The sequence below is a fragment of the Panthera onca genome, chromosome F1 (assembly GCF_046562875.1).
Source record: "Panthera onca isolate mPanOnc1 chromosome F1, mPanOnc1 haplotype 2, whole genome shotgun sequence".
Classification (NCBI taxonomy): domain Eukaryota; kingdom Metazoa; phylum Chordata; class Mammalia; order Carnivora; family Felidae; genus Panthera; species Panthera onca.
Genome location: NC_138355.1, coordinates 6,558,766 through 6,576,551, shown reverse-complemented (window position 1 = coordinate 6,576,551; position 17,786 = coordinate 6,558,766). Strand labels below are relative to the sequence as shown.

General features: G+C 41.3%; 1 protein-coding gene across 3 annotated transcripts in view; it reads left to right on the top strand.

Annotated features, from left to right (window-relative positions):
* The window catches only part of CNST (consortin, connexin sorting protein), a 117,034-nt gene that overhangs the window by 63,204 nt on the left and 36,044 nt on the right, over positions 1–17,786 (top strand). For 2 of the 3 annotated variants that reach the window (XM_060643330.3, XM_078440758.2), the window contains exons 3-4: positions 7,782–7,832; positions 10,175–10,380. In XM_060643330.3, the coding sequence (XP_060499313.3) occupies positions 7,782–7,832; positions 10,175–10,380 (257 nt within the window). The remainder of the gene's footprint in view (positions 1–7,781; positions 7,833–10,174; positions 10,381–17,786) is intronic. The other variant, XM_060643331.3, reaches the window with a different exon arrangement.

The following is a 17,786-nucleotide window of genomic DNA, read 5'->3' as shown; positions in this document are numbered from 1 at the left end:
TTTTTATTATTGTTGTTGGAGATTACACCTTTCATATATTGTTTGCCAATTAACATAGTTACAATTATTTTTTAATGCATTTGCCTTCTAAATCATATGGAAAAAGGAGTCACAAACCAAAAGTACAGTTATGCTTTTATTTTTGCCTGTGTTGTTATTGTAACCAGTGTTTTTTATTTCTTCGTGTGGATTTGAGTCACCATCTAGTGTTCTTTCATTTCAGCCCAGAGGACTCCCTTTAGCTTTCATTGTCATATAGCTCTTCAAGTCCCATCCCCTCTAAGCATTTGTTTGTCTGAGAGTGTCTTAATTTCGCTTTCATTTTTGAGGGATAGTTCTCTTATAGAATTTTTGGTTGACTATCCTTTTCTTTCAGTACTTTGAATATATCATCTCTCTCAAAAAAAAAAAAAAAAAAAAAAAAAAAAAACAAAGAATATGTCTTCTCGTTGTTTTCTGACGTCCATGGTTTGGGAAGAGAAATTAGCTGTGATTCTTATTGAAGATTCCCTTGTTTATGAGTCTTCTCTCTCTTCTTTCAGAATTTGTTGTTTTTTTTTTTTTTAACTCTATTTGCAGATGACATATTATACACAGAATATCCTAAACACTCCCCCAAAAGGGCGCCTGGAGGGCTCAGTCAGTTAAGCTTCCGACTTTGGCTCAGGTCATGATCTCATGGTTCATGGGATAGAGCCCCATGTCAGGCTTCCCACTAACAGTGTGGGGCCTGCTTGGGATTTTCTCTCCCCCTCTCTTTGTCCCTCCCATGCTTGCACCCACTCTCTCTCTGTCTCTCAAAAACAGATAAACATTAAAAAATAATAAATTGAAGATGATACAAATGGAAAGATATTCAGTTCAATCCCTGTCAAAATACCAATTGCATTTTTCATAAAACTAGAACAAATAATACTAAAATGTGTTTGGAACCACAAAAGACCCCAAAGGTCAAAGTAATCTTGGGAAAGAACAAAGGTGGAGGTATCATAATACCAGATTTCAAGATAGACTATAAATCTGTAGTACTCAAAACAGTATTGTACTGGCAGAAAAATAGGTACATCAATGGAACAGAACAGAGAGCCCAGAAATAAACCCGCAATTATACGGTCAGTTAATCTATGACAAAGGAAGCAAGAATATACAATGAGGATAGGCAGCGTTTTTAATAAATGGTGCTGGGAAAACTAGACAGCTAACTGTAAAAGAATGAAACTGGACACTTTCTTTTACCACACACAAAAATAGCTCAAAATGGATTAAATACTTAATTGTGAGACCTAAAGTTTTACATACGGAGTAATCTCTTTGACATTGGCCTTAGCAACATTTTTCTAGATCTGTCTCCTCAGGCAAGGAAACAAAAGCAAAAATAAACTATGGGGACTACACCAAAATAAAAAGCCGTTTTTGCAGTAAATGAAACTGTTAACAAAACAAAAAGGCAACCTGTTGAATGGGAGAAGATATTTGCAAACAATATATCTGATAAAGGGTTCGTATCCAAAATATATAAAGAATTTATACAACTGAACACCAGAAAATATATACATGAGTAACAATCCAATTAAAAATGGGCAGAGAAGGGGTATCTGGGTGGCTCAGTAGGTTGAGCGTCTGACTTCAGCTTCGGTCATGATCTCACAGCTCATGGGTTCGAGCCCCATGTTGGGCTCTGTGCTGACAGCTCAGAGCCTGGAGCCTGCTTCCGATGCTGTGTCTCCCTCTCTCTCTGCCCCTAACCCACTTGCATTCTGTTTCTGTCTCTCTCAAAAATAAATAAACATTAAAAAAAATTTTTTTTAGTGGACAGACGACCTGAATAGACATTTTTCAAAAAAAGACGTCCAGATGGCCAACAGACAGATGCAAAGATGCTCAACCTCACTCATCATCAGGAAAATGAAAAAACCACAATGAGGTATCACCTCATACCTATCAGAATGACTGTAATCAAAAAGACAAGAAATAACAAGGGTTGGCGAGGGTGTGGAGAAAAAAGAACCTTCACGCACTGTTGATGGGAATGGAAATTGGTACAGCCACTGTGGAAAACAGTATGGAGGTACCTCAGAAAAATTGAAAATAGAAATACCATATGATCTAATAATTCTACTTTCCTGTACTTACCCAAAGAAAACAAAAACACTAATTTAAAAAGACATGTGCACTCCCTTGTTTATTGCAGCATTATTTACAGTAGCCAAGGTATGGAAAATGGGGTGTGTGTGTACACACACACACACACGTATACATACATATATACATACAGTGGAATATTACACAGCCATAAAAAAGGATGAGATCATGCCATTTGAGACAGCATAGAAGGGCCTAGAGGGCATTGTGCTAAGTGAAAAAAATCAGACTGAGAAAAGCAAATACCATATGATTCTAGTCATAAGTGGAATCTAAAACAAACAAAACAAATGAACAAACAAAAAGCAGAATCAGACCTATAAACATAAAGAACAAACTGATGGTTGCCAGAGGGGATGGGGAGTGAGAGAAGAGGCAAGTGGGTGAAAGGAGGAGGGAGATCCAGGCTTCCAGTTATAGAGTGAATAAGTCAGGGGAATAAAAGACACAGCATGGGGAATACAGTCAGGCTACTGTCAGAGCGATGTAATGGGGCAGATAGTAGCTACACTTGTACTGAATGTAGCATAACGTAGAGTTGTTGAATCAGTAAGTTGTGCACCTGAAAATAATTGTCAAGTGTACCTAAATTAAAAAAAAAAAAAAAAAAGGAAAGATTCTTTTTTTTTTTTTTTTTTGGTGTCTGGGTTTTGATCATTTACCTATAATGTGTCTAAATGTGGCTCTCCTTACTGTTAAAAACAGAACAAACTGAGGGTTGATGGGGGGTGGGAGGGAGGGGAGGGTGGGTGATGGGTATTGAGGAGGGCACCTTTTGGGATGAGCACTGGGTGTTGTATGGAAACCAATTTGACAATAAATTTCATATATTAAAAAATAAAAATAAAAAATAAATGTGGTTCTCCTTGACTATAGATGCTGGAGAGGATGTGGAGAAACGGGAACCCTCTTGCACTGTTGGTGAGAATGCAAACTGGTGCAGCCACTCTGGAAAACATTGTGGAGGTTCCTCAGAAAATTAAAAATAGACCTACCCTATGACCCAGCAATAGCACTGCTAGGAATTTACCCAAGGGATACAGGAGTACTGATGCATAGAGGCACTTGTACCCCAATGTTTATAGCAGCACTCTCACCAATAGCCAAAGTATGGAAAGAGCCTAAATGTCCATCAACTGATGAATGGATAAAGAAATTGTGGTTTATATACACAATGGAGTACTACGTGGCAATGAGAAAGAATGAAATATGGCCCTTTGTAGCAACGTGGATGGAACTGGAGAGTGTGATGCTAAGTGAAAGAAGCCATACAGAGAAAGACAGATACCATATGTTTTCACTCTTATGTGGATCCTGAGAAACTTAACAGAAACCCATGGGGGAGGGGAAGGAAAAAAAAAAAAAGAGGTTAGAGTGGGAGAGAGCCCAAGCATAAGAGACTCTTAAAAACTGAGAACAAACTGAGGGTTGATGGGGGGTGGGAGGGAGGGGAGGGTGGGTGATGGGTATTGAGGAGGGCACCTGTTGGGATGAGCACTGGGTGTTGTATGAACACCAATTTGACGATAAATTTCATATTTAAAAAATAATAAATACATAAACATTAAAAAAACAAATAAATGTGGCTCTCTTTGAATTTTTTGTGCTTGGAGTTTGTTGAACTTCTTGGATGTGTAGGTTCATGTTTTTCTTCAAATTTGGGACATTTTCAGCTATTATTTCTTCAAATATACTTTTTTTTTTAATGTTTATTTTTGAGAGACAGAGTGCAAGCAGGGGAGGAGCAGAGAGAGAGAGAGGGAGACACAGATCCAAAGCAGGCTCCAGGTTCTAAGCTGTCAACACAGAGCCTGACGTGAGGCTTGAACCCACAAACTGCAAGATCCGAGCTGAAGTCAGATGTTTGACTGAGCCACCCAGGTGCCCCTTCAAATATACTTTCTAATGTATATTTTTTGATAGAGAGTGCAAGCAGGGGAGGGGCAGAGAGAGGGAGACAGAGAATATGAAGCAGGCCCTGTGCTAACAGCATCGAGCCCGAGGTAGGGGTCGAACTCACAAACCATGAGATCATTACCTGAGCTGAAGTTGGCCACTTAACCTACTGAGCCACCCAGGCACCCCACTCATATGTGGAATTTTAGAAACAAAACGAACAAAGGAAAAAATGGCAAACCAAAAAACACTTTTTTTTTTTTTTTAAACATTTATTATTGAGAAAGAGAGACAAAGCAGGGGAGGGGCAGAGAGAGGGAGACACGGAATCTGAAGCAGGCTCTGGGCTCCGAGCTGTCAGCACAGAGCCTGATGCGGGGCTCGAACCCACGAACCACGAGATCATGACCTGAGCTGAAGTCAGACACCCAACTGACTGAGCCACCCAGGTGCCCCCAAGAAACACTTAACTATAGAGAACAAATTGCCCGTTACCAAAGGGGAGGTAGGTGGGGGGATGGATGAAATAGATAATGGAGATTAAGAGTACACTTCTCATGGTGAGCACAGAGTAATGTATGGAACTGTCGAATCACTATATTGTACACCTGAAACTAATATCTTAACTATAACGGAATTAAATAATTATGTGTCAAAATAGAATTCAGGTGGTATGATAAATTGAATAAAACCTCTCAATCAAGATAATTCTTTTAATTTGTGGCCCAAGGTAGTTCAAATAATTTTTTTAAAAAACCCTCAGTAGGTGCATATAAACTCTGGTGTTGATTTTGGAGCTTGATGAAGTTGACAGGTATCAAGTTAGGGCCTATGAGTTTGTCACCATCTGCATCTGCTTATAAATAGTATCATCAAATTGCTTAATGCGGAGTTTTAACTGTAACTCATTTGACTTTCATAGATGAAAGTTAAATAGAATTTTATGTTCCTGTCTAGATGTATAGATCCATATCTGGCAAAACAAAGTTTTATTTAAATGGAACCATCTACGTATACTTTGTAGCAAAGATGAAATTACATGTTGCACAGTATATGTTTTTATTTGGTTTTGCTTCCTAACTACAAACATCCTTACCAGAAAACTTTTATGTATCAGAAGGAATTTTTGTACTAAATGCGATATATTATTACACTTAATTATTTTTAAGAAAACTTGTGTAAGCCTCATGTGACATCACAAGTAATGACATCAAAATTATTTTGAAATCCAGCATGTCGGACATTGTCCCATTGTCTCCAGGCCTGCAGTGTATGTGTCCTGAAATCCGTGAACCCCTGGAGTGTGAGGGAATTTGTTTTTCTCTTGCCTTTTTTTTTTTTTTTTTTTAAATTATTACTATTTTGTATTTTCTACCTAGTTTACCAATGTTATTACAGGAGCTTTGGGAGCTGGAAACCTACCCTGAGGGTTTTTTTTTTTTCTTTTTCATTTTCTTTCTTTTTTTTTTTTTTTTTTTTTTTAAAGTAATCTCTACACCCAGTGTGAGGCTCAAACTCACAACCCGAAATCAAGAGTTGCATGCTCTACTGACTGAGCCAGCCAGGTGCCCCTCTCTTACTGTTTGTTTGTTTTTTTTAATGTTTATTTATTTATTTTGAGAGAATGTGAGCAGGAGAGGGACAGAGAGACAGAGAATCGCAAGCAGGCTCCATACTTGCTTGTTTTCCAAATACTCTTATTTCTTTGATGTTAGATGGGTTTTTATTATTATTATTATTATTATTATTATTATTATTTTAATAATTTATTTTTTAATTTACATCCAGGTTAGTTAGCATATAGTGCAACAGTGATTTCAGGAGTAGATTCCTTAGTGCCTCATACCCACTTAGCCCACCCACCCCCCCACACACACACCCTCCAGCAGCCCTCAGTTTGTTCTCCATATTTAAGAGTCTCTTATGTTTTGTCCCCCTCCCTATTTATATATTATTTTTGTTTCCCTTCCCTTATGTTCACCTGTTTTGTCTCTTAAAGTCCTCATATGAGTGAAGACATATGATTTTTGTCTTTCTCTGACTAATTTCACTTAGCATAACACCCTCCAGTTCCATCCACGTAGTTGCAAATGGCAAGATTTCATCCATTTTGATTGCTGAGTAATACTCCATTGTATATATACACCATATTTTCTTTCTCCATTCATCCATCGATGGACATTTGGGCTCTTTCCATACTTTGGCTATTGTTGATAGTGCTGCTATAAACATAGGGGTGCATGTGTCCCTTCGAAACAGCACACCTGTATCCCTTGGATAAATACCTAGTAGTGCAATTGCTGGGTGGTAGGATAGTTCTATTTTTAATTTTTTGAGGAACCTCCATACTGTTCTCCAGAGTGGCTGCGCCAGCTTGCATTCCCACCAACAATGCAAAAGAGATCCTCTTTCTCCACATCCTCACCAACATCTGCTGTTCCCTGAGTTGTTAATGTTAGCCATTCTGACAGTAGACCGTTTTATTATAATATGTCTTAGGGAAGATCTTTTTAGGTTAATCCTTTTGGGGAACCTATAAGCTTCGTAAACTTGGATGTCCAAATCTTTCTTTATGTTTGCAGAGTTCTTAGTCACTATGTCTTTAAGTTAGCTTTCTGCCCCCTTTTCCCTCTCTTCTCTTTCTGGGACTCCAGTAATGCATGGATTGTTTCTCTTAATTGTTTCCCACAGTTCACATAAGGTTTCTTCATTCTTTTTTCTTTTCGCCCTTCTGACCAGGTAATTTCAAATGGCATATCTTTAAGTAAGTTCACGGATTCCTTCTTCTGCATGGTTGAATCCACTGTTGGAGTTCCCTATTGAAATTCAGTGCATTCAACTCTAGGATTTCTGTTTGATTTTTATCATGGTTTCTATTTCTTTGCGTTAAACTTCTCATTTTGTTCATACATTATTTTCCTAATTTTGTTTGTCTATCTGTGTTTTCTTATAGTTCACTTAATTTCTCTAAGAGGATTATTCTGAATTCTTTGTCAAGCAGTTCATAGATCTCCATTTTTAAGGGCCTTTTACTGAATCTATTAGTTTCCTCTAGTGATGTCATGTTTCCTTGATCATTTGTGATCCTTGTGGACTTGTGTTGGTGTCTGCACGTCTTTACAGAATGGCTTCAGCAGGGAAACCCTCCACTAGTCAGACTCTCCAGAGACTCTGGGTGGGCCATATGGTGATGTCCGTGGGCAGGCTTGGTGCTGGAGTCCTCAGGTGTGCAAATCTGAAGCCTGGGTCAGCAGGTAGACAGGCCTGCTGCCTGGGTCCACTGGGATAGGCCTGGTGCTCGAGTCCATGTGGGTGGGCCCTGGATCCTGGGTCCATGGAGGTAGGTGAGGTACCAGAGACCATGGGGGGTGGGCCTGACAACCCCATCTGCAAGAGCCAGCCTGACTCTGGTGCTGACTGGGAGCCTGTGTCCATGGGACTCAGCCTGAAGCCGGGTCAGTGAGGGGTTGCTTGGACCTAGGGTAAACTGGAGCCTGGGTCCATGGGAGCTGGCCCAGAGTCTGTGGTCATGGTGGCCAGCCTGGCTACATTTCTTAAACGACAGAATCACTATGGAGACTTTGAATGTTTGAGATGGTCAGATTTAGGAGGAATCTGAAGTCTCATCTGGCCAGTCCCTTCATGTTAAAGATGAGGAAACCACAATATAGAAAATAAAATGTCTAATCCAAGGTCACTTGGAAAAATAATGACAGAACTGATATCTCTTGCTCCTATTCCAGTGCTCTTTGATTTATACTACCCTGTCCCAGCAAGGAATGTTATCTTAAGAGGTAAGTTTTGTAATTAAGTCCTCTCTAAAACTCATGATCTTCAACCTTGATAGATAATCCTTTTGTGGTATGAGCCTTTCAAGTTTCCCTGACATCTTAACCCATATGAGCCCAGTTCTTATTTTCCACTCCCTCCCTATACTTGGTGATTAACATACTATATTCTAATTGTTGACATTAGCCTTCCGTTACTCTTGGAATCTTTAGACTTATATATATGCTTTTGGAACTTTTGTTGGCTTTGTTTTATGACAAATACTCTTCTTTCTGTTGTGATTTCTTTTGGTGGCTACATAATTTTATTTACCAAACTATTGCATGTTGACAAATAATATGTATCCACAGCATATCCATAACTTAGAAAACGAATCTAGCAGGAACCATGACCATTATGAATCCACACTGTCTAACTAATTGAGATGATCATAATGCATGTTTCTATTTCCATTATCTGGAACTCTGCTTTGACCTCCTTTAGATGAGAGAGTCCTAAAATCTGTCCTTTTTCTTTACTTTTGAGAATCTTGTCCTTCTCTGGTAATACTCTTCAAGGGTTTTATTTAACTTGCCTTTACTGAAAATGACCATGATCTAATTCCAGCATCTTTTCAAGGAGGAAGCACAGAGTAATGTTTGATAACTATGTGGGAAGAATTCAATCAAGAGAAGTATAGAACTTGGGAGGCTGGCTTTATCACAAGTCTGTATCAGATTAAATGTGTGTTGGCGGGGAGGGACAAGGGAAAGAAATAGTAGTTCTCTATGGAACGCTTCTCTTCCCACCTCATCACTACTGTCATTCCATTAGAAAATTAGAAAGCAGAAGGATCATCCATGTTTTCACAAATACTGTCCCTGCACAATGGCAAGCCATCACTAAGCCTTGTATTTCCAGATTCCAAATGATACAAACTTCATAGAATTTCTAAAATATAAGGAATCATCCTAGGTGACTAATTTTAGAAATCACAGCACTTGGAATTTTCGTGCTGAAGATCTGCTGATGATAATCCCTGTGGTGCAGGAGTTATGATCTAATGAAGATGAGACCTTTCACCACTCACTGTTACACAGTCCAGTGTAATACAGGGCTCCATACAGGATTCAGAGGAAAGTAAATGTACCTTAGGCTGCTGCTATAGAGAAATACCTGTATTTTGTTAGGGTAAAACACAAATAGGCATAGTTGGGAGGAAAATATTCCAGGTGTTAGAATCTGTAATTGCTCAGAATGGCACAGAATATGTTACTAGGAAGATGAAGAACGGACCCCTCTGGCTAGAGCATTGGGTTTATTTACATTTTTTTTAATGTTTATTTATTTTTGAGAGAGGGAGAGGGAGACACAGAATCCAAAGCAGGCTTCAGGCTCCAAGCTGTCAGCACAGAGCCCAACGCGGGGCTCGAACTCACAAACCACAAGATCATGACCTGAGCCAAAGTCAGACACTTAACTGACTAAGCACCCAGGTGCCCCGAGCAGTGGATTTATTCAGAAGGCAGTAGAAGACTGGGTTCTGGGCACACTCTGGAGAGCTTGCAGAGAGCATCCTCAAATGTGGTACCCACACTGACTTACCGAGAAAGATCGTTTTCAGAGGCCAATCAGCTGAATGTACAGATGCAAACAGTCTGTTCAATTTGAATATGAAAATCAAAACGGAGACTGAGATTTCAGTGAACGGTGAAGTTATAATGTGTAATGATTAAATTTGTGAAATTTCGTACATCGTTTCAGGAACTGTGGGGTCAAGCATGTATTCATTGATTTTTTTTTTTTTTTTTTTTTTAAGAAATTCATATTACTTAACTTGTTTTTATTATGAAAGAATTTTCCATGGTCATTAGATCTGGCATCTGAATTCCTGCTGTTCTCCTGGGATCCAGAAGTAGTTGTAAAGTTATCAGACCAGAGTTTAAAGAGGAAGGCTTAACTTCTTTAGCCATTTTATATGATAAGCGCATTTACCTTCCTATTTAATTCTGTTTTCTTTTGAGCAAGCCAAGACTTCCAATTACAGCTAATCCGTTTTTCCTTTGGGAGAATCAAGTTTTTGGTCAGGTTTTAACCCACATTCTTTCCTTTAGAGCTCTTTTTATTAACACTCTTAATAATAGTTCTGCAAAACAAAAAAAAAAGATGATTTATGTGTGTGCTAACAGAAGCAATCAGAGGATGACACAATTTCATGAAGTCAAAACCTTGTGGTTCTAGGCTTTTTTTTTTTTTTCATATAATTAGTTTTATTTGAAAATTGTATGGTTAACAGACATAATTATTTTAAGATATTCACCATGGCAAAAATTTATCCTAACCTAGGCATTTTATTTACTTCTTCAAGGACTTTCTTCAGGGGACACCACACCTTTGATGCACGAAAACGTGCTGAGTGCGTCCACGCATGCTGTTAGTGACGATGAGTCTGCAGAAGTAAATGCTAATGATCCAGCAGAAGCCCCGAAGCCAGTTCTTCAGTATCTGTTCTCGCTTATCCGAGGTGAAGTTAAGCATGTGGATTCAAGAGCACTTCCCCTTTGCCTTCACCAGGTACTCCATTACACTCTTGCCTTCCGCCCTCAGCATTTATAATCACGTAAAATACAGTTCTCTGCGACCGACTCTCCCCCACCTGTCCTTGGTGAGCCCGGGAGGTGGCCCTGCCTCAGTGGCTGGTGGGCAATTTAGCACGCGACTACTGGTGGCCACACATGGGCTATGAATGATCAGTCCGTTCAAATAATCACTGCCTTCCTTTATTTGGTGAATACGCTGTGTATGAATAGGAGTCTGTGTAGCAAGTGCTTAGTAAGTACCAACTGGATGCCGAAAACTCTGCTAGACTCGGGGGGAACAGAGATTCCTTAACAGTTGAGTATGTCCTCAAGAGAGCCACTGTGGAGTAGGAGCAACACTTACAGAGGTAAATAATTGTAGAAGCGTGTACTAAGCGTAGACATATATCTAAGATTCAACAAAAGCACAACACGTGTGATTAACTTTGTCCTGTGGGCATCAGCAGAAAAGAAGGTGACTCTTGAGCTGGGTTTTGTAGGGTATGCAGGTGCTCACCAGGGCGAGCTGGTTCAGGAAGACAGATCAGCTCCTGCAAAGACATGGCGGAGATGTTGTTGGAGATTAAGTTGGAAAAGAGATGGGATAGTGGGGGGCAGGGAAGCCTTGCTTCTAGGGACTGGGAGTCTTTAGTGAGGGGAGTGCCAAATCAAATTTGAATTTTAATGTTTATTTTTTTTTTTTTTGAAAGAGAGAGAGAGAGACAGAGTATGGGCAGGAGAGGGGCAGAGAGAAGGAGACACAGAATCCGAAGCAGGCTCCAGGCTCTGAGCTGTCAGCACCGAGCCCGATGCGGGGCTCGAACTCATGAACCGTGAGATCATGACCTGAGCCAAAGTAGGACACCTAACCGACGGAGCCGCCCAGGTGCCCCTCAAATTTTGATTTTAGAAAAATAGCTCTGCTGATGATTGGGAGGGTAAGTTAGGAGGTGAAGAGCCTGGACACTGGGAGGCGTTCCAGACGGTAGAGAGGAAGCTTTTTTACACAAGAGCCCATTCAGAAAAATGAGATATGAGCTGCATTTTATTTTTCCTTTAAAGTGAAAATAATAAAATAATGAAGAAACTGAGACTCCCTCACAAAACAAATTCCTTGTAATTCTGGGGTCAGAATTTGTTTCTTCCATTCAGAGCATCTGTTTTTGGAACATCATGAGAGAAATTTGAACATAGCCGGTATGTTACATAATATTATTTATTGCTCTAATTTCTTGAGACTAGTAATAGAATTTTTTCTTGGTTTTTTTTTGACTATTTATTTATTTTTGAGAGAGCAAGCAGGGGTGGGGCAGAGAGAGAGGGAGACAGAATCCCAAGCAGGATCCTCTCTGTCAGTGCAGAGCACCATGTGGAGCTCGAACTCACGAACCGTGAGATTATGACCTGACCAAAACCAAGAGTCAGATGCTCAACCGACTGAGCCACTCAGATGCTCCCCACCCCCTCCCCCCACTTTTTTTTGGTCTTTTTCTTTTTGGTAATAGAATTGTAGGTTTTGTAGTATATAGCGTCCTTGTTCTTGAGAGATACATGCCCAAGTGTTTGGGAGTAAAATGACATAGTGCCCATATTATGATATTTTCACTTATCATGACGTATGACATTTCAGTAGGAAAAAGTATGTAAGAGAGGGAAAGGCAGAGAAAGCAAATTTGGCAGAATGTCAACATTTGACAGATCTAATAAGAGGTAAATGGCTGTTGGTTTCACTCTTCTTTGAACTCTTCTGTAGAATTTTGATAAAAAGTTGAGGAAAAGGACATTTGGAGTAAAGAAGGAAATAACAAATGTAGTCAAATCTTTTCAAGTTTATGTCACTGGGCTGTTGTTTCGTTAAAGGTAAGAAGAATGTTCTTTTCTACTCCTATATGATCCTGCAGCCAAGGCAGTTCTAGGACTGCTAGACCTTGATCAGGCCGCAAGATTATTTAAAACAATTTTTAAGTTTGTTTGTTTATGTGTCTGTTTGTTTGTATTTTTATTTACTTATTTTGTAATCTCTGCACCCAGCATGGGGCTCAAACTCACGACCCTGAGATCAAGAGTCACGTGAGTGAGCCAGCCAGGCTCCTTTTACTTAATTTTTTGACGTCTCAATATAAAATTCCACCCCTAATCCCCCAGGAACCTATCAGTTTGCTGAGTCCTATAGACCGTGCTTCTTACATGTCTGAGCAATCCGTCCTCCTCTGACAGAGGGGCTTAGGGGACATGGTGGTGGTTTAAAAGTGGGGCTTTGGGCTCCCCCACTAACAGTCTCAGTGGCTTTCAGTTTCTTCTGTAAATGGCAGAGGACTCAATGAAATAATGCATGTAAAAGCACTTGACGTAGTGCTTGGTACACAGTAAGAGCCAAATAAATGCTAAGCATTATGACTGTAGCCTCACTGTCGCTAATTCAAAGACCGCTTGCTTGGAGAGAAGGCTGGGGGTCAGCAGAGGCGCTGAGGCAGCAGGAGTGAGCTGCAGGGTGTGCTCTTCAGCCGAGAAGACTTGAATCCATCCGCCTCCCAGGGGAGACACAAATCAGGGAGAGGTGGAGGCCGTTTCGTCCATTTCAGTAACTCCCAGCAAGGCACATTGTGTCTTTCCCCTGGAATTGCTAGTTACTGACATTTTGCCGAATTTTCATGCCCCCCACCCCCTACAGACATGTATTTGCCACTGAAACACCGTAATTTTTAGGTATTATATCACATCACCCCTAAATACACACGCATGTGTTTCCCAACACCGTGGGTACCCCTCTGCGTGACCTGTATCAACCACAAGAAACGAGATGCTGGTAAAATAGTATTATTTCACGTACAGCCTGTATTTGAATTCTCCTCACGTTGTTCCACAAATGTGACTAGTTTTCCCCGAATCCAGGATCCCATGAAAGACCACACATTGCATTCGGTCGTCAAGACTCTTTAGTCTTACGTGATCGGAAACAGTCTGTGCCTGAAAAATTTTTGTTTTTAACTTTCGTAACATTGACCCTTATGAAGAGCCCAAGACTTCTTGTAGAATGTCCCATAATTAGGTTTTGTCTGATTATCTCTCCACGGTGTGATTCAGTTTAAACCATTTTGGACAAGGATTCTGCTTGGGTAACATTGCATACCCACTTCTCTCTTGAACCCACTCTGGTCTGGCTTTTGTCCCCACACTCTACCAAAATGACATTCTGAAGGTCGTAGGTGGCCTCCATGTTGCAAATCCGTGGTCAGTCCTCCGTTTCCATCCTGCTGGAGGCATTAGAACCTTTGACAGGTTAATCACATACTCCCATTTTGAAGCACTTTCTTTATTTGCCTTTGGGACCCTTCCTTCTTGGCTTTCACGTCTTGCCTCACTAGCCATGCTTTCTCTGGCTCGTTTGTTGAGTCCTCCAAAGATTACTCAGTTTTCAGCATTGGAGCACTTCACTAGGCAGTTCTGAACTCCGGGCTTCAGTATCTGGCCTCCTGAGGTGTCTACAGAGCATTTCAAACTTAAGATGTCCCAAATCAAACTTCAGTTTTTCTTCCAAATCTTCTGCTCTCCTAGTCTTCCAGACCCTTTTGTTAAACGGCAGCTCCATCCGTTTAGTTGCTGAGACCAAATACTTTACAGCCAAATTTTATTTACCTCCCCCCACATCCAGTTCCAGTCAGAAAGTGCTGCAGACCTATTTCCACATATGCCCGGAATCTGAGCCCTTCTTCCCTCCTTCATTGCCCCCACCCCGGTACGGGACACCGTCACATCTCACCTGGTTCTCGCAGTGAACCCCTCACTGTAGAAACCCTGTCCTGTCCCTCTTCCATGTTATCACTGTCCTCCATACAGCAGTCATTGTGACCCAGAGAAGATGTGTCACGTCATGTCAGCCTCTGCTTAGAGCCCTCTCGTGGCTTCTCATCAGAGTAAAAGCTAAAATCCCTACGTGGCCTAGAAGACCCTGCACGGTGCGGTGCTGTTCCCTGGTACACCTCAGTTTCTGAAACTCTCCCTCTTAGTCACCCCTTTCCAGGTACACTTGCCTTCTGGTGTTTCCTCAGATATCCAAGGATGCTCTTACTTCAGGGCCTCTGGTGTCTCCTTTCTGCTCTTTCTGAGGAAACCACTAGAGGCTGCACCGAAACAAAGGACTAAACCAAGGAGCAGGATGTGAAGTAGCTGAAATTGGGGATCTTGCCTAGGAGAGAGGCGAAGGGAGTCTGTAGGTGAAGGAATGTTCTAAGACGACAGCTTTGTACTGAGGAGAGAGTAACCAGTTCCGTTTGGAGGGGATCAGAATAGTCTAGGGAGAAACTTCTATATCATTTTCCTATTTCTGAGTATTTGCTGTACCTGAGTGTATCGAGGGCAGATTTAGACTCTTGGTGATGTGTTTGGAGTTGTCTAAGTGACAAGTGCATGGAAAACTGTGTCCCCCCCCCCCCCAAAAAAAAAAAAAAAAAAAAAAGAAAAGTGGGAGGGAAAAGGAAAGAAAAAAGTAACTCCAGGGAAAACAAACGGTTTTCAGGAAGGGAAAAGTAATAAGAGTTTACTATCTGGATAGGCTCACGATAAGGTACACATTAGATGTTATCTACCCGTAACAGGCTAACAGTGTGTGTGTGGGCGGGGGGGGGGAGGGGGGGGTGTCACAGAATGTGTACATGTAGCGTGTGTTTGCAGGGCTAGGCTGAGGGGAGCAAAAGACTCAGTCCTCATCTTCTAAAACTGAAAAATCCAGAAATGACCAAAATAGGCATAATGTGTAGGGAGACACAGGTTAAAAGAAAAAAACTGGAAGGACTCTGAATGCTTGCTCCCGAAGAAAGGAGAAAAGGGCAAGAGTGGCAGGGCTTTGTGAGCACATATTATAGGGCTCTGTGACTCCATATGCCACAGGCACGCACGGTTTTAATGAAAATAACTGAAAGGAGACACTGATCATTCAAACATAAGGTGAGGACAGCCTGGGGGTTACGGTGGCGGCGATGGATACGGAGAGGGATGGATCGCAGTCCTCTTGAGGGGACAGTCACTAGGATTTGGTGGGGGTACAAAGCAGATGAGAGAAGTCAGAGATGACCAGGAGATGCGGCTGGGCGAGTGGTGGTACCATTAACAGAAATGAGGAATTGGAGAGGGAGAGTCCCTTATTTTGGAAGTGATGTATCATTGAATATGTGCTAAAGGCTGTTGGAAACATGACTACAGTTACATCAGATACATCCTTGTATTTTTAGCTCTTGAAACTCTTGAAGATTCCACTTAAAAATTCTTGTTCTCGGTATGAGTAATCTTTCACACACTTATTTAATATGACTGCAGGCTAGCTTTAAGTATATAACTGAACTCATAAACTTGGACGCCTTTCATATAGAAGTGGGAAGGGAAACACCAAGCGGGGTGCTCTGTGCTCAGTGAGTTGATACTGAACTGGTGTCAGACTCAGACAGGAAATCGATGTGCTGGGATCCTTGAAGCCAGTCTCTGTGACTGGGGTCAAAAAATACACCTTCCTACTTCCCTTTTCTAGTTCCTGGTAGGTGACTTAAAACTGTTGCCCTCCCAAAGTGACTTTCAGCTTACTTCTTCCCATGATTCTACTCTGCATCTTGTACTTCTGGGTCAGACTCAGACTCAGAAACCATTCTCAGCACTTGCTGCTGTGTGTTGACCACTACGCTAGACACGTACTCCCTCATTACCCTTTACAGCAGCCTAGCAACCTGGTCTCAGAGAGTTGTAGTTGTTACTGTCCCTGTCGGACGGATAAGGGAAGCTGCGGCTTGAGACATGAGATGACATATCTGTCCAAGGTCACATGGCCAGTGGTAGCAAAGCTTGGACCAAAACACAGGTCAATTACTCACCTCCACACTCCGCGTTCTCTCTGCCGTTCCAGGCTACCTCCAAGATTTAGACCTGGGATATCAAAGAAGAGCCAGTCTTCTCTTGGCCTGCTAGACTGGCCAGGGGCGGGCTTCTACCGGGGCAGTGTATTTATTTTCTCAGATGCCCTTTCACCTGGAAATGCCTTTTACTTTTGAGGCATTGGGTCTCATGACCCTCTCTCTGTGGTTGCTTTTAGGTTACTGGAACTGTCACAGAAATCTGGAAGCTAATTGAAATGTATATTTCTGTAGTGCCAGAAAGTCTGGTTTGTAAGCGTGTGCAGCTTTTTATAAATGACTGTGCCAGTGGTGCACAAATGCAGCAGGCAAGGAGAATAGCTTTGAAGAGCCAGAAATCTAATTGTCGTGGGCAACCAGAAACCGTGTTGGATGTGATGGGTAGTCGATTTTTCACGAGAAGTTGATAAACGAAATGACACTGGTTTCTGTTAGGTGTAACCCAGTGGTGCTCACCACTGCTGGCTCATGAGAACCACATCCAGTGACGTCCATCATGCTGGGAGCTCAGGATTGGCCGTGATGGAAGTATTGACACCACAGAAACGAGCAAATGCTACAAATCAGGGCTCTCTCCAGCACTCAGGGGCCAGAGGTTAGACACGGACCAGCACACTGCTGGTTGTAGTATATGAAATTCTTGTTTTGGGAGTAAAAAGTGGTCAAATATTGACAATCTGCTGTGGTTCCAGTAGGACCAATATAGCACACCTTTAGATTGATGAGCTGATAAAGACAAGCAGTTTATCCTTTGCAGAGTCCTGAGAATAGAAAATAAGTGTGGGCTCAAGCTTTAGGTGAAATTAAAACTTGACAGAGAAGTGATTGAGTCCAGTTACGTATGTCGCCCATAGAAAAATGTTAGAGCTGTCGTATAAATTTTAAGCTAGGCAAATATTTTCTTTTAAAAGTATGCTGTTGCCACCATAGGACTTGGGGGAAAACATTCCTCTTTGTTGCTTGATTATAGGTTTGACAAGGACTTCATTGCTCTTTGCATTGGCAGAGAGCTGGAAAATGGAGATAGGGATCTATAAATGGAACACCTTTTTTAACTAGAGACTTAGTAAGAATGAAACGGTTTTACAAGTGTAAAGGACTTATGTGAAATACTCTAAATATGACAACAGTTTATGCAAATGTTTCTCAGTGAATACTTTCAGTTTTACTGTTCTGTTAATGCCATATCTAAATAAAGATAGAAATAAAAGATCCCCGCGTTTTTAGAGGCCAAGAATTTTTCAATTGAAGTATGCGTTAGAATGAATCTGGTAACTGATCAGCCTCGACTTGGTCCAGATCCTGAGGCTCTGGACCCCCCCATCCAGTGCCCTTTATACTGTGTGGCACTTTGCATATATTCCAGCCATCGTTGCTCAACGTTTAGCACTATTGGCCTTTTGTGAAATATCGAAAGAGAACCAAAAGTCAGTGTCCCGTGAGGTAGTTTGTGAAATGCACATGAGTCTCATGTGACTTGACGCCTTTTAACTTTGTGATTTAC